At 36.0% G+C, this 17,017-nt stretch overlaps 1 protein-coding gene and 1 long non-coding RNA gene across 4 annotated transcripts in view; one reads left to right on the forward strand and one right to left on the reverse strand.

The window, feature by feature from the left end:
* The window catches only part of LOC111608351, a 31,148-nt gene extending 23,401 nt beyond the window's left edge, over window positions 1-7,747 (forward strand). Inside the window, exon 3 of the long non-coding RNA XR_002752617.1 lies at window positions 5,912-7,747. This is a non-coding gene — a long non-coding RNA (uncharacterized LOC111608351). The remainder of the gene's footprint in view (window positions 1-5,911) is intronic.
* A 167-nt stretch (window positions 7,748-7,914) lies between these two features.
* LOC102225855 (collagen and calcium-binding EGF domain-containing protein 1-like) overlaps window positions 7,915-17,017 on the reverse strand; it is a 33,605-nt gene continuing 24,502 nt past the window's right edge. Inside the window, exons 3-11 of one of the 3 annotated variants that reach the window (XM_023331800.1) lie at window positions 15,468-15,520; window positions 13,864-13,998; window positions 13,496-13,573; window positions 12,633-12,766; window positions 12,353-12,458; window positions 12,009-12,148; window positions 11,067-11,111; window positions 10,321-10,356; window positions 7,915-9,744 (exon numbers count right to left, since the gene is read on the reverse strand). In XM_023331800.1, the coding sequence (XP_023187568.1) occupies window positions 9,562-9,744; window positions 10,321-10,356; window positions 11,067-11,111; window positions 12,009-12,148; window positions 12,353-12,458; window positions 12,633-12,766; window positions 13,496-13,573; window positions 13,864-13,998; window positions 15,468-15,520 (910 nt within the window). In that variant the 3' untranslated portion in view covers window positions 7,915-9,561. Of the gene's footprint in view, window positions 9,745-10,320; window positions 10,357-11,066; window positions 11,112-12,008; window positions 12,149-12,352; window positions 12,459-12,632; window positions 12,767-13,495; window positions 13,634-13,863; window positions 13,999-15,467; window positions 15,521-17,017 lie in introns of all 3 variants that reach the window. The other 2 variants (XM_014473320.2, XM_023331799.1) reach the window with 2 other exon arrangements.

Raw genomic sequence — 17,017 nt, forward strand, 5'->3', positions numbered from 1 at the left:
ATATCATTTCAAAATGCATACTGGTGCATAATGGGGAATATTAAATGAAGAATGATTGTAAGGTGCATCATGGTATTTTTGGATTAATTTCAGACTGTTTAGGTGGCAAAGAATGCACCAAAATTTATATGATTATAAGGTTCGCTTGAAATAAGATTTGGTACACGTGAAAAGCCTCAAAACATAATTATTATTTTTGTTTATAAAATTCGTAAGAAAGATCATAAATTATATAAGTCACAAATATAATTAAAGGTCTCATGTATACTGGTAAAAAACGGTTACTTGCTACGTATTTCTCTGCAAGTTATTGCTGCGTCACGTTCCCCAGGAAACAGTGAAGTTCACAAGAGCAAGTATTTTTTCATGCAGAAAGGCACAAAAGCAAAGTATTTTTTAGCTGTGTCAGAATTGTCCTGTTATAAATTGGTGAGGTTGGTTATTTGATGTTAATCAGTATAATCTGCATTTCACTTTCAGAACTGAAAAGTCAAAGATCCCCTATTTTTGTTTCAATCAGCTCTTTCACTAGTCTAAATGTGAATACCAGTATAATGAGAATCAATACATCAAGACTGCATAAATGCACTGAAGTGAAGGGGAGCCTTTTTTTGAATCTTTGAAAAAATGTAAAATATGTATTTAGCTCCCTTTGCTAATTTAAATTTAAATTAAACCTTGTGCTTCCTTCTGAAACCACCTAAATAGTAATTAGACTCATAACCCCGTGTGTAATTTAATCAAGCAACTCTTCTGTGATGGCATTTCTTTCCCCAGAAAACATAAGTGAACAAACTTTCTAATGAAGGACAGGGATACACCAAACAGGTTAGAAATAAAGATGAAAAGAATTTAAAAGTATATTACTTATATAATAACCATTGTCTGAAAACTGTTTATTCATTCAAACTGCAAAGACTATGGCACAGTCTAAATTATGCCAATAACTGACTACTTAATTTAACAATTTTGCCCATTATTTGAAAAAAAAAACACAAAAACAAAAAACATTTCTAAACCATGAATGATTTAAGCTTCACTTCACATTTATGTGCTTCCATAACTTTGGTCTATTACCCTGTACCCTCCAAATATTTTACGTGCAATTTACAGATAATACTCTAAAATATGCCATGTTGTCTGGTCTGTATCAAACATGTGCTGACTTTATGTTATTTTAGGCAGCGACCATTTAAAAAAAATAAATTCCTTTCATCTACGTGTCCCCTCTAATGGTGGTTTCTTTGAAGCTTACCAAGGAAAAAAATAGGTAAGTGATAAAATCAAAGCTATGTCAACCGTCTCTGAGAACCTGCATCAAAAACTTGCTAATGTTTCTTGAAAGTTAAACAAGATGAGCTATTTTTAATGTGTACGTGACTGAAAAACTGACGCACCAGCAAAGGGTTCCACCTGATGTGATAAGTCATCTACTGGATTCACTTTGTAGCTCAAAAATAGAACAAGTTTGAATAAGGTTTTTATTCATAGGGGTTTCCCTTATCTACTTATAACAATAAAAGGTGTTCCTAAAATTTGACAAAGTTTTTCTGAGTGAATAGACGGAAGTTGTTTATGTTTATTGAAGAATAAGTTATGTGTATGAAATGGTTTTTGAAACCTCTTAGATGACAGATACTTTAGGGCAGCAGGAAATGTGGGAAGACAGATTGGGAACAGCATGAAACAAACAATACTTCCCCCCAAATAAAGGCCTTTGCTGTTGTTGTTACCACCAGGCTGTTCCAAAGTTCTAAAATTATTTTAGTACTTTTATATATTGTTCTTTTTTATAGAACTCATAAAATTGCTATCATGTTCCTGTAATAATGTCATATTGCAAAGTTGGCTCTTGTGCTGTGCTGCCTGATTACCCAAAGAAACAATGGGGAAGTGTGGCTCAAAGTGATATGACCACCATATTAACTCCCTGTTGATGCCCTTGAATATATTCAAACACAGTCCAAGTTTATGGACTCTTCGTTTTGATCACACTCATGCACTGCACACATTTACACATGCGCACACACAAACAGAATTGGACTTTTTGGAGCAGCAGTAACATCGTGCAAGAGATGCATTTATGGGTGGCCGCAGTGTGTCAGTGCGGAAATTCCTTTCATACTAGGAAACATCTGGCTAAGCTTTGGGAGTTGTATCTTTATTGTCATCTAAAGATGTCAGAAGATAGTTGCGCAACTTAGCTCATTGTACAACATATCTGGAGTCTGGCATCCCATGAGTTTGGGTTGAAAATCTGATAAATTCAGTTTTTTTTATGGTGCCAGGAGTCCCAGAGGACTTTGGACTTGTTTTAAAAACAGTGGACCAAATGCCAGCAAATAACATGGTCCTCAAAACCATCACTGAATGTGGAAATGTTATTCAGAACTTCACAGACACATCAATAGTTTTAACTTCACCATCTTCTCAGTGCTGAGGTCATAGCCAACAGTCACATGAAAGGGTAAAATTAGTTTAATGTATGGGTTCCACTACTGGAATTAAATCACTAAAGTAAATTATCTTTTAAATTAAATTTTTATTGAGATACCTGTTTAAATAAATATAAGGTTGCTTTTTCTTATATTGTTTCCTGCATTTCAATAGATGCAACAGGTGTATTATTCGCAATGCTACGTGTGCAATGTGAACTCTGCTGATTCTGTCTCTGCTGTCCCCTACAGACTGAGAGCGAAGCTTCCCATTGCATGACAAGCAGTGAAGGAAATGAGAACATCTCTTTCAGTCCCTTCCCTCTCTTTTACTGACACGGTTTTCAAATTGTTTCACGTTGTTTTTCCTGATCCCTGTTGACCTGCTGGAGATTGTACTGAGAGCTGTGACCGCACGGCAGGGGGCGGAGCTGTCAGGTGAGAAACCTGTAACATGCACGCAAAGGTACTAGGACACGAATACATGCTGCATATTTCATATCAGAAAAATGTATGCATTTCTTTTGTTTTGATTGAAGGAAAAAGAACAGCAGAGTCTTTTGTGTCTCACGTTAGCATCAATCTGACTCTTGAGAGTTTAATCATCATTTCTTTTCGTAACTCGCTATTAGCTATGTTGAGGTAGTTTTATTTCATATTATCAGTTGCAACAACAAAAAATAATTTGTTTTCATTAAATTCTGAAGATATAACACTTTACAATGCAGGTGGATCTCCATCATAAATTTATTTATTTCAATAATCCTATATAAAAACTTAAACTCATATATTATGTGGATATTTACACACAGATGCATATATTTAAAGTACACATATATATATATATATATATATATATATATATGTATTAAGCTTTAACATTTAGAATGTTACATAAACACACACACATAGTACCTAGCTGGGGCTCCTTTTGCCTGCTGTGATAAGGAAGTGATCAACCTCTGGCACTCCTGAGGTGTTAAATAAGCCCAATTAGCTTTAATAGTGGCCTTGGCGGTCTGCATTGGCTCTGATGTCTCTTATCTTCCTTTTTAACAACACCTAATAGATTCTGGATGAGGTTCAGTTCAGGCAAGTTTTGAGGCCAAATAAGCAACTTGATGTTTGTTTGTCACTTCTTTTGGCAGAGGCCCTACTATAGAGAAAAATCAGCATTTTCATAAAGCTTGCCAGTAAAAGGAAGCAGGAAGTGCTCTATAACTTTCTGATACATGGTTATGCTGACAATGGACTTGCTTAAATACAGTAGGCCAAAGTCTGCAGATGGCAACCCTCTCCAAACTGTCACTGTGAAAACGTTACTAACTTAAAGCAAATAAGGCCAGATAAGACCCCTCTGATGCTGCTCCTGGTTCAGTAGTAACATTGACTACAGCCAGTTCACCCCTTGTCAATTTCCTCTTCACTCTTGAATGGATGTTTCTTTGCCATCCTCTCAGTGCTGAGGTCACAGCTAACAGTTGTGTGTAGAGCCCATAAGCATAGAAAAGGGTCTGGAAAATAAATACTAAACACCCAACACGGGATTATATGACATCTGAAACTGATTTGACTAGAATATTCTGGTTAATTAAAATAGCTCTAATTATATTTTGACTCGACACAATTACCTATTGCAGATATCTCTAATTACATTCTAAGTAGTATTAATGACATCTGATTTACTGTGAAGTTGTATGGAGCCTACAATTCAAGATATCTACAAAAGTTCATATTGACAGTTAAATTATGACTAGTCATAAGTAAGTTTGAGATATTTTGTTTTTTGTTCTGACAATTCATAATTTCAGTTAAATATATCTTCAATAACATCAATATTAGTAATTTCTTAGATATACTTTTAAGTAGACAATACATAAGATTCAGCTAGCAGAAATTAAAATGCAAATATCTTGAAAGTAAATAATAACTAGGCAAAACTAACATGGCGATATCTAAAACTGTCTTTTTGACTTTAAGAATTAGACTTGAAATGAACTAGAGATTCTTGAATATTTTTAATCTAGACAACTTTTCTAGTTCAGATATTGTGAACTAACATTCTGACTGATATCATTGATGTCTTGAAAAATTACTCTGCCTGGTCAAAACGTTCCAGATTTACTTAGCATTTGGAAATTTCAATAAAAAAAAAAAAAAATGAAAATCCTCTTTTGCCACTTTGGGAATGGGTTGATAGAAGCACTTTTAGCTTTCCAAAGCTGTTTTAAGTGTAATGTGTGTGTCAGAAGAAAAAAAATGGAAATTTCTTTGCTGATTTTTGAGAGAGTCTTCAAGTTCACAAAGTTCGCCTTTTCCTCATATCCCATATTGAGCTCTTTCTGGATTGTGGCATTTTCTGAAATTGTTTGAATTCTGCAGGTAAATGTTTGGACAGCTCAGTGGTACAGTAATTAAATATCTAAAAATATAATTTTTACTAGTCATAATTAAGTTAGCAAAACCTTGATTTGTATGTGTGATCCTTCATTTTAGATATCTTGAAAGGCGTTTTGATTCAACAAAATGTAATTAACGATAGATTTTTCCTCTTACTAGTCAGAATGTAAATGGACATATCATTCAGGATAGTCAGAATATACTGGTGTGTATCATATTTTTAGATATCTGGAAAGTAATTCCAGATAGTCAGACAAAATCAATTTTATGCTAAAACTGCATGTCATATAGATCCTTTGACTTTGAAGTGTTTTATTCATTGCTGTTGTCGAACCCGGGTAAGATCTGCATGGACTATCCAACATGGTCAACCCAACAACATTAAGTTGAAGTAAGTTTTCCCTGTTGTTACCCAGCACAGTATTTCCTTCCACCCAACTTTCCATGAATATCTTGGATATGCTGCTGTTTGAACAAACTGAATGTTGTGCTTTCATAATTTGTAAGCCATAGAAATCCAAATTAACATAAATTCCATCTATCCATTTTCTTACACCCTTGTCCCTAGTGGGGTCGGGAGGTGCTGGTGCTTATCTCCAGCTAACGTTCCGGGCGAGAGGCGGGGTACACCCTGGACAGGTCGCCAGTCTGTCGCAGGGCAACACAGAAACAGACAGGACAAACACACACTCACACCTAGGGAGAATTTAGAGAGACCAATTAACCTGACAGTCCTGTTTTTGGGTTGTGGGAGGAAGCCGGAGTACCCGGAGAGAACCCACACATGCACAAGGAGAACATGCAAACTCCATGCAGAAAGACCCCGGGCCGGGAATCAAACCCAGGACCATCTTGCTGCAAGGCAAACAGTGCTACCAACTGCGCCACTGTGCAGCCCTACTATTACTAAAATATAATACTGTGTGTAATGAATCTGACAATTTATGTGTTTCACTTTTTGAAATAAATTACTGAAATTACTTAGCTGTTAAATTATATATTTTCTTTGAGATACTTCTGTATGTTTAAATAACTATAGGATTGTTCTTGTTGTGCTGTTTTCTGCTTTTCAATAGATGCAACTGGTGTATTAATCCTGATGCTACAAGAACTTTGCCTCTGCTGTCCCCTACAGACTGAGAGCAAAGCTTCCCATTGCATGACAAGCAGTGAAGGAAATGAGAACATCTCTTTCAGTCCCTTGCCTTTCTCTTGCTGACTCGGTTTTCAAATTGTTTCACATTGTTTTTCCTGATCCCTGTTGACCTGCCAGAGATTGTACTGAGAACTGTGGCCGCACGGCAGGGGGTGGAGCTGTCAGGTGAGAAACCTGTAACATGCACGCAAAGGTACTAGAGGACAAATAAAAAATGCACCTGCATATTTCATATCAGCAAAATCCATTTGAAAATGCATTTGTTTTGATTGCAGGACAAAATACAGAAGCATTTACTGGATCTGTTAAACAGGATTGAAACTTTAAAAATGCTCCGATCCAACAGTGTGAACCAGATCGTAGCATCTGTCTAAAGCTTGAAAGTTTAATTATCATTCATTTTCTTTACTAATAATTCGGTAGTGTGTTGAAGCCCAAACAGTCCCTCACTAACAGAATATGGCCAGTGATCATCCTTCCAACTCTTTCTATTCAAATGCCCTGACCTCTGACCTCTACCATTTCCACAATGTACATACTGCAAGACAAACTATCTTGCCACTTAGTGTAAAGGCATGATAAATGTGAATTTTTGATATATTCGACTCTTTCTGAGACATTGAAGAACTACATATTTATTTACATGGTAAACTAATTTGACAAAACAATTGAAAACCTCACTGGGTAAAGTTAAGATCTTGGAAGGATTTTTTTGGGAGTTTATTAGTAACTTATAGCACCCTCTGCTGGCAGTACTGCGTGCTTTATGATCACAAGTTGTTAAATGTGGAAGATCACTGCTTCACTGTTTGATTTACCCCACAAAGCTTTCTCAGCTGGGTTTGGCTCTAAAGTATCCAACCTGTAATTTTGGGAATTGCTTTGAAGTTTGAATATCAAAAGCTTTCATAGAAACATTCTTTCCCAGTGAAAGATTTACTAGTTTCAGCTATTTATATTGGGACATCTGGATGCTTGCAAAATAGCAACAGGTATTGCTGTATTCAATTTATTAGATTTGTTAAATATTCAAAAAATACATACAGATGTTGGTGCTAGTGCTACTGCTGTGTGAAAAGCATTCAAATAAACTGATCTTTCATTACAGCAGCATTATCTCACAGATTTTCTTTTACAACAGTCTAAACATTGACTTAAGAACTCATTTGTTTAGCTCTTGACTAAATCCCCACTGAGAGATCTAATTGTACCTGCTGTCAATATTCTCTACAGCCTCTTCTTGCCAATCACTGATTGATCTCCAATGGTCAGAACCCATGAGACTGGAGCATGCAGCGAAAGTGATCTTTGGCCTCTTTGCACAATCTCTCTAAATCACACAAAATTCTTTCTTCTTACTCATCTTTATTTTGTCTCACAATTTTCCAGGTGATTTAAGTTTGATGAACAAGATGATCATAAAAGAAATTTGATTTTGTGTCTGTGTGGATTTGATTTGGGCCTAACCCTAACCCACTTTTTCTAAAACACTTTCACACACTTTCAGTTTTCTGGAAGAGGCCACCACAGTTTTTCCTTTTAATGTCCTGGAATTTGAAAGAGTTTGTGATTTATTGCACTCTAATGTTTCTAGGGCTCTTGGAAAAGAAACAGACCCACAGCATCACAGATCCTAAACCATACTTAACGGTTCATATGTGGTTTTTGAACAGAAAACTTGTCATAGAAATTTCATTGAATCCTGTTCAATGACAATAAATGCCATCTATCTATCTATCTATCTATCTATCTATCTATCTATCTATCTATCTATCTATCTATCTATCTATCTATCTATCTATCTATCTATCTATCTATCTATCTATCTATCTATCTATCTATCTATCTATCTATCTATCTATCTATCTATCTATCTATCTATCTATCTATCTATCTATCTATCTATCTATCTATCTATCTATCTATCTATCTATCCTTTTGACTGGGCATGATGACATTTATTTAAAATCACTCTGACTGCAGATATAGACAAGTTAAGGTCAAATGCTCATTTCTTTTTGGCATTTCTTGACTAGTAACGATCAATAGAGATAGGCATGTTTTCTTCTCTTTTTAACTTTAATAAGTTCCAGGATCATGTTAGATTTTTACCCATAAAAAGCAAGAATTCATACAGTACATTATCAGTGAAAATTCCTAGATGATCCAATCAACTTCAAAATATAAAAACCCTTCAGTTTCATTTGGATTTTCCTTTTATGCATATTTTAAAACAGTTATCAAAGATTCTGAGAAGAACAGGTGTTTACACTAACAACGGTTTGTGTTGCCTGACCACAACAATCCAGGCCGACATAAACTTTCCTCAAATGGAAATTTGGGGCAAATTCAGAGAAAAAAAATGGCATTGCGTGTCCCAATGGACACGCAATGCCATTGCAAAGGAATGGGTTTCCATTCCTTTGCAAGTCATTGTGATCTACTTTCAAACATTTTTAAAAGAACCTCCAGAGAAAGCCAACTCGTTTTTAGGATTAGTCATGAAAGCAAGCAATAAAATATGATTGTTTTTTATAAATTCAGCTTTGAAGTTTGAAGTTCAGATTGAGTTTTGTTTCACACTTTTTCCTTTTCACAAAACCATAATCAAAAGAATTCAGTATGGTACCTTGCAGCTGCTTGGAAAACTAAAAGAAAAATACTATTTTCAAAGTTTTCTATGATACATCTGCTGGGTTTGGATTATATCTGGGAGACAACATGTGCACTCACTAACCTGTTTACATAAACAATACAATTTAATATAAAATACTGAGTATAAAAGTATATTTTAAATATCAATTGTGTTATATAATTTACGTATAAAAATGTCAGTAACCATCTTTTGTATTTAATTTCTGCATCATAATGTTAAAGCAACAGATGCCACCAGTTTTTGCTTGTTGCATAGAGTTTTTTTTTCTAATGAAAAATGAAGCCCCAATTGATGTTTGTACAATTACAACAACACAAATGCTCATGAATCTCATGAAATATTTCCTGAGTTTGCCTCAGAGAACGGCTGCAAAGGTCAAACCTCCGCACTGGACACTGCAGGTGCAGAAAAAGCAAACCATGCAGATCCTATGTTGTAATCTTTTTCTTTTTTTGTAACCGAAGCCCCCACAGGCAATTCATCAGTGGCAAAGCAGAGCTTCCATGGACGGACACAGGAAGAGGAAGAGATGCAGACGATAAAACTCATCGTTTGAAGTGGTTCAGCTCAAAGGCAGAGCTCAGAGGCTCAGACAGGCGGGCTCATATTGTATCTTTCTCACATGATGTCCTGCACGCACAGGGTTCATACACACCCACAGAAATGAAAGGCAGCAAAACTGTGTTGGCAGCAGTTTGAGAGAGATTTTAAATGTCTGCTATCTCTAATTGGCACAGTTTGAAGCATTGTCAGAGTTCCAACAAGACTCATTGCTCCATAAAGTGGCATGTTCATTTCCTGGGAGGTTGCTAATGGGGTGGGGTGGTTCTGAACAAAACTAAAAGGTAGGCACTGTGTTTGGTTCTCTGGCCTCGAATGCATGAACGACGATCTCTAAGCTGGCTGTGAGAAACTCAGGTTTTGAGATCTCCTTGTCCAGAGGACCATTCAACAAAATCCTCCTCCCCGCTGGAATGAGGAGGACTGTCTAGGGAGATTCCCCTCCGCTCGCCAAACACCTTCTCCTGGAGCTCAATGATGTCATTGCGGATGTCAGCCATCACTAGCAAAAGGAAGTCGAAGGAGCCAGGTGGTCCCTGTAAAAAAATCATATAAAGGTCTAAATAATTCTCTTAATTGTGAATATATTCAAGTTTTAAACCATATTACAGAACATGGTCAGTACAGTGGACACCTATTCAAAACTCTGTATTAAGGTTACTTTTTTGACTAGAGATGTCGCTGCCACTGACTGGGCAACCAGTGTAAATTCACAAACAGTTTACTGAAACTCGCATGGCCCCCAGGCAGACAGAAATACCCAGGTAATTGCTAGGTACAGATTCTTTACTGGATGGAAATCCCAGTCAATCGTTTTTCAATTAAAGTCAACATCATGCATCACTGCCTAGATTTTATCACACAATTCTACCATTACTTTTATTCAAAAATTTCCAGCAGTAGTTATTTTCTCAAGTTGATAGCACATGGTATAAAACACCTGTAGGGAATGTAATTGGACTAATATCTAAGTAAAAATGAGCATGGTGTTAGTGGTAGGGTCTGCAGATGCCTTTAAAAACAGGAAGGATTAGGATGTAGTGAATGTCTGATTCCAGATACAGAAGTAGCAGAAGAGGCTGAGATCAAGCAATTCACTTGGTTATACTCACAGGGGGTCCACTGGGTCCTGGAGCTCCTCTGTCACCCTGTTGGTAGGAAACAGTGAAGATGAACCAGTTTCTCTCAACTCCTTAGAGAGTGAATGTTCTACAGAGTATATTATCACACATGCGGAGCTTCACTTGAGGATTTAAGAGTCAAAGTATGTAGCTAAAGATGAATAAGAAACAGTACCAATCCAATAATTTAAGCTATCCATGTGTGCTCACTAAATATTCAAATTAAATACAGAATTACAATTTATAGGTTTGATTTGGTTGAACAAGCCTAAATTGAATCCACATAAAGTCAACTGAATCAATGGAGCTGATATAATATTTACTAATTTATTTATTGTACACTTTGCAAAGAATCAACAGATGACTTTTGTGGAGAACTGCTGCCATTGTACTGCAAATGAAGTGAAAACACTTGAATTGAGTTGGGTTTTCATTAAGTAATCAGTAGGTTCCCATGAGGGAACCCATTGTACACAAAATGGACCTAATGGATGCTAAATACGGATCTGCAAGTTGGGGTGTTCAACTCAGTTTGTGGTTAGTGTTTATATGCTAGAGGGTGATTTTTTTATTTTTATAAAATCTCATGTGTTATATGGATACTACAATGTTAGAGCAGTCAGAGCAGCAGCTAAGTGTCTGCATTGCATTAGTGCAACACAGGCACCAGATGGCGACTGCAGCTGCACATAAATGCAGAATCAAGAAGAGAGACAAAATTAAAATCAAACATGTACTTTCACAACCTTTAATCCGTCTCTTCCTGGAGCCCCGGGCGGTCCCTGTTAAAATGATAAGGACATGATATTTCTCAGCAATTTTGACTTTATTAAAACATATTCACCAAACGAGCACAAATCATCCACAGCGCAAATAAAGAGTTTTTTTACTGTAGCTATCAAGTGTCACATACAAAGCAGCCATATTGGATTTTGAAGTGGTGGATTGACTTATACCCTCCCTGACCTGCCTGCTGTTCCTTGGACTTCAGAATGCTATTAGTAGTTTTTCTATTAGGTTACTTATGGATTTTATTCATCAGTCTCAGATTAAGGGACTCAGCATACAAATATAGGCACAATTTAAAGAAATTTATTTATAGGTTAGTTTAAAAACACTGAATTAATTTTCCTTCTATGCCAATGCTAAATGAAGTGTTTTCCCATCACATAAAACCCCAGTAAAACACATTGACGTTTATAGCTGTTGTAGCCTAAATGTGGAAAATCTTTAGGGAGACGAACACGTTTTCAAAGAAGTGTATGTTGCAGAGACATCCTGTGGCATCCTTCTCCACTGTTCTAATAAACTCCCCAATGAAATCCTCAGTTCTTTAAGAGACTCAGAAAGATCTGACTTGTTTTCAGAGATGAAGGGACTTTATTTTCTCTGCCGTGATCACTGATATGTGTGTACTAATGGAGAAAACTCCACTCTGTGTGAACTGTAATACCATTGAAAGGTTGCAAACTTTTTATTGAAATATAAAGTAATACATGTGAACTGAAGCAGAAAAAAATATGGACCTGGGGTAGTTTGAGTGGAACAGTTGTGTCAAACTCATCATGTACTCTAGTTTTATGATGTGCAGGTGTGTTTGATTAAGGTTTTGATCTAATGTATATCTAATGTTCTGGATTAATGACCTACACCGTAGATTGTTTTTTGATTTTTCTTACCATTGGTCCCCTGCGTCCCCTCTTTATGTGCCTGAGGTCAGGTTCTGGTCCCATGGGCCCCATGTCTCCCCGTGGACCCCTTGGACCAGATGGACCTCTTTCCCCTGGATCCCCATTGCTTCCTGGTTCTCCTGGATGCCCTGATGAAGACAGGCAGATTTTATTTAATGGAGGAAAAGTAAAATGGAGGAGTGGGTGGTAATATTAAAGTAAAACAAAGTGCTACTCTAATTTGTCTACATAAAATAATTTTCATAACTACTATGGTTTTAATCTCTTCCATAAAATGTTTTGCATATGTTTTATTTGAGTTGTCACAAGCATCCTTGTCATTTCATTCTTACCTGGGAGACCAGGAGCACCTGGAGGGCCAGGTAATCCAGGAAGACAGGGGCTGTCCGTACTTTTTCCTGCTCGAATCGGCTTGTTACTGTTTGCCAGACCAGATACCTGCAAACAGACCAGAAGATTAATATGTTTTTGGACGCATTAGCCTAAAGTTAAATTCGAGTAAGAGTGATCTTAAGCCATGACATTAAGCTCACTTGTCATCCCTCAGCATAAAATTAAAATGTTCTTATGATATTTTTGGCTCAAGTGCTTTAAATGTGACAGATTTCTTACCTGGTTGTGCGACTGTGTGTTTCCCAGCCGCAGCTTGAGTTGAAACAGGCTGCTTTTCATGTTCATAAAATCTTGACACGTGAACGAGCAGGAACCAGCACTCATCAAGGTGTCGGACTTTCCCGAAGAACTCACTGCACGACAAAACAAACATTCTTTATCTTCTGTTTGGTGAAAGCCGCCCATTTAAACAGGATACGCACTACTAATGTTTTTGTAAACACGACTGAGTCAGAAGAATGAGGTAAGTTACTACTTGTGTTTTAAAGAATCTGTAAACAATGCAGATTCATCATGCTTTTCTGAGGACTAAGTTCCCAAAGGTAAGAAGTTTTAAAAATGCTCAATCTTGGTGTTTTCCCAAATAGAAGAAAGGTTTCTCCATTGTATTTTAAAGGATCTCTGTTCTTTTTTTTAGAATTATAATGTTCAAGTTATTTGTCAAATGTAGTCCAAATTCCTTTAAAAAAAAACAGGAAATAGGCCTTTATTTTGGCACCATTTAAAAAGTTTTAAGTCAGATTTCAACTTTAGTATCACTAGTAATAAAGGTGCACAACCATACTTCTTTACAAAGCTGAAACTATATGAAATCCTGAGGGGTGTCACAATTTTTCCTTTAATGTTCTTTGGATGGAAAATCACACCAAAATATAGCGCTCACTGGACATGCAAAGGTACAAAACTTATTCAGGGCACATCTAAGAGATAAAATTGAACACTGTGGTGTGACTCATAACAACAGTCCACTATGGGCAGTAGATAACAATTATCAAGTGGAAGAGACAAACAATATACGCAAAAGATATTTTGTATATGTTCAAAATGCCCAGATCAGTTTCAGAAAACATATGTCAACTCACAGTTGTGCACTAGGATACAGGACCGCTGGTCTGGTGCCAGGATGTAACTGGTACGGCAGCGGCACAGAAAGCTCCCAACTGTGTTCACACATTCATGGTCACATAGAGTTTTACCAGAGACCTCACACTCATTGATGTCTGTAGGTAGATTAAAACATGCAACATGAAACATGAAAACCAATAAAAATCAGCAAGATGTCTGATATTTTACATGCATAATATGATTTACAGAGAAAGGGTTGTGGAAGCTGAAACCAGAGGTGTTCATTGTTCAAATAAAATCAAACTTTTTGTGTTATTAGAGACAATACGTTATAGGAACTCTGATGATGGCACATGTAGCAAAACTAAGAGAGAGCCATACTGACCCATGCAGTAGGGAGACTTGTGGGTGCGGTGTCTCTCCCTATCAAAGCGATAACCTGGGTAACATGTGCAGACGACTCGACCAAAGTTATCTGTGCACTGCTGCTCACAGGGTGAAGCAGCGCACACATCCACACCTGGAAACAATAAGAGAAGACCGACTCATTCCACTACTGGGAAATGCTACAGCAGCTCATGGAAGAAAATATCAAGACAGTCAAACTTATACAATTTATTTACCAGCTAAAATCCCCCTTTTATTGTGTTACACTACAAAGATCAGAAGGAAAAAAATAATTACAATGAAAGAAGCATATGAATACTACAACTAAAGTTAGAAATTACAATATATAGAATGGCATAAACAACATTATAATTGTAAAAACCAGTACATCAGTTTAGAACAAGTAAGAGTAATTGTTTGTGCACTGTTTTAAATAAGAAAAATTAAATGGTATTAATTTTTTCACAGTGAAATCATGTGATTTTTTTCCTCAAGGTTATCATAGTAAAATAACTTTGCAGTGTGCTTAGATAGTGAGCATTATCTACTTTATAACTCATATAGTGTGGTTAAAATGTTAATTTCTAATATTTTATATTGACAAAATCATGCTAGATTAAAGTTCCAAATCTGACACAATTTAAACCACAATTGATGAATTAACATTTAAAATATTATATCAAACTTATCTGCTGTAGCATTCTGTAGCACTGTTACCGCAATGTTGAGCTGGGTTGTGTTATTTCAGCGTAAAGTGAACATGAAAACTACAATCTGACCCCTAAGAGCCTCGTTTTCGAAACTGCTGCTGCCTTTAACTCTTTAGATTTTGTGTAACAGAGCAACACAGTAATGTTTACTTTTCTGAAAGTAATATTCTTCTGGTTTATGTCCATAACGTTTGATTTCACCACAATGCGGATTTTTTTTAAAAATCACAAGCGCTTGTATTCAGCCTGGGGGCACAGCACCATCTAGTGGCTGATGCAAAATAAAGTTAATGGATGTCACAAATGATGTGAAAAAATGTTTTAATATAATACAAGTAAGCCAAACTTTCAAAGTGGCCTTGATCTATTGTTTATTAGTATTTCTGGAGATCTTCTAGAGGTTTTATTTGAAATTTTTAAATATTTTAATTTATTTCCTGACCAATTTCAGAGAAAGTAAAGCAATTCCTCTGACCTTTTCAGCATAGTTTACACATGAAAGACTGCTTCTAAAACATGTTGTAAAATCACAGTCAAAATTTTTTAATATGATTTCTGATATGCTCATCTGTTAAATTTAAAGCACCATGGAAAATTACAACCAGCTACTAAACATTCTTTTCTTTAAGCACAGCTTTCTACATTAATGTAACGTATCTTAAATGTTTTCATTAGCTGCAATCATCACATTTGATAGAAATAAATGCTTCAAAACGTCAACTTGTGTCTGTAATCTGCAGTTAAACAGAAGTGTGCATACACTAAGACGCATCACTTTTGTTTCCTCTCAGACAAAACTTCTCTTGTTTTAGATCAGTTGGAATTTTCTGCAATTATTTCTATTTGCTCAATTCCACATTAGTGAGAACAGATCAGAGTATGGTTTACCTACTTTCAGGTATGCACTGGCCCATCACAAACCTGAATCCATCACAGCACTTCCTCCTGCAATACAAGAAAGGAGAAAATTAAATGTTGGTCCGTTAACATGATCAGGAAACAAATTGTCTTATTCAGTAGAATTTATTCTACTGGGTGTAGCTGCTGTCAAGACAACTGCATCTGGTTATTGTTTTGATGTTTGGTTTAAGGTGGCAGCAGTTAAAGTTTATTTAATATTAAACATTAAGTTTAATATGTGTGGTAGTTTAAGTAAATTTGTGTTGATGCTCATTAAGTTCGGTTAAGTGTACATTCAAATGTGGGGGGACCTTTTATTTTGTTCCGCGGACCATGTGTTGCCCGGGGAAACATTAGCTGGCGTACTTAGAGCCACATGGGGCATTCAAACTCAAGAAGCTAATCGCTAGAAATTAAACTATATTCATCTGGAGTCAATGCGGCTAATGAGGTATGGTTTTGTTTATTTGTATCTTTTATTTATGTAAATACTCCATTTATTGTGAACTGATTTGGGTTTGTGTTACCTTTTGTTTTTAGTTCTGACTGCATTTTTGGGCACTTTGTAAGATGTGCCCACAATAAATGGCTGTTGAAACCAAGAACTGCGTTAAGCCTGGATTAAACTCGAGAGGAGTAACACTGGGTGAGGGTTTTTTTTCTGTGTTCCAATAACCACAGTGCATTTATTTGCAAACAATACAACAGGTTTTAGCATAGCTACACAACATAAGAAATATTTTTAAAGCTTAATTAGTCACAGCATGACAGTTAAACAAATTTCAAAAGAATAAAATTGCATGAATGAACAATACAAGTGTCAAAATAGGCTGCATAAAGACTTCCTTCTATCCAGACAAAACCCCACTGAGAAGCAAATTTTTAGGCTGGCAAATAAAAAGTAAACTGTTGTGCTAACAACTGCATTTGTGTTAAGAATAGCAGCAGAGAGAAGTGTTGATATCTCACATCTGGAAGTTGGAGGACGACAGACCACACAGAGGAATGTTTGCAGCTGATGGAGTGACCTATAGATCATTTACAGTAAAGCTGTGGAGATCTGGGGCACCAAACACACTCATTAGGAAGTCCGGCTTGCAGTTCACTCACCCTTAAACTGAGTTTGTGTTTTTTACTTTCAAATTACTGCTGTAAAAGGCATAGTAATTATCCACAAAAAAAGAACAAAGCTGCTATTGTTATAGCTTGTCTGATTTCCTATCTGTCATGAAAATTGTGATTTGTCTACATATTTCCATCCATCCACCCATCCATCTGTCAATAAATTAGTAAATAAATGATGAAAACACTGTCATCATTACTTATTTACAGTGAAACATTTTATATATTCATCATTTATTTATACACATTCTTTTACACATTTACTTATTTATTTTTAAACATTCACTTATGTATTTTTTTTTCACTTTTGAATTTTTTAAAACCTTCAAAATTGACTTCTTATTTTTTAGGTTACTTTTTCATTTGGATATTTAACTTTTTGTTGACTTCGTCATTTGGTTATTTACCTACTTATGCATA

Source organism: Xiphophorus maculatus, chromosome 4 (genome assembly GCF_002775205.1).
Source record: "Xiphophorus maculatus strain JP 163 A chromosome 4, X_maculatus-5.0-male, whole genome shotgun sequence".
Classification (NCBI taxonomy): Eukaryota; Metazoa; Chordata; class Actinopteri; order Cyprinodontiformes; family Poeciliidae; genus Xiphophorus; species Xiphophorus maculatus.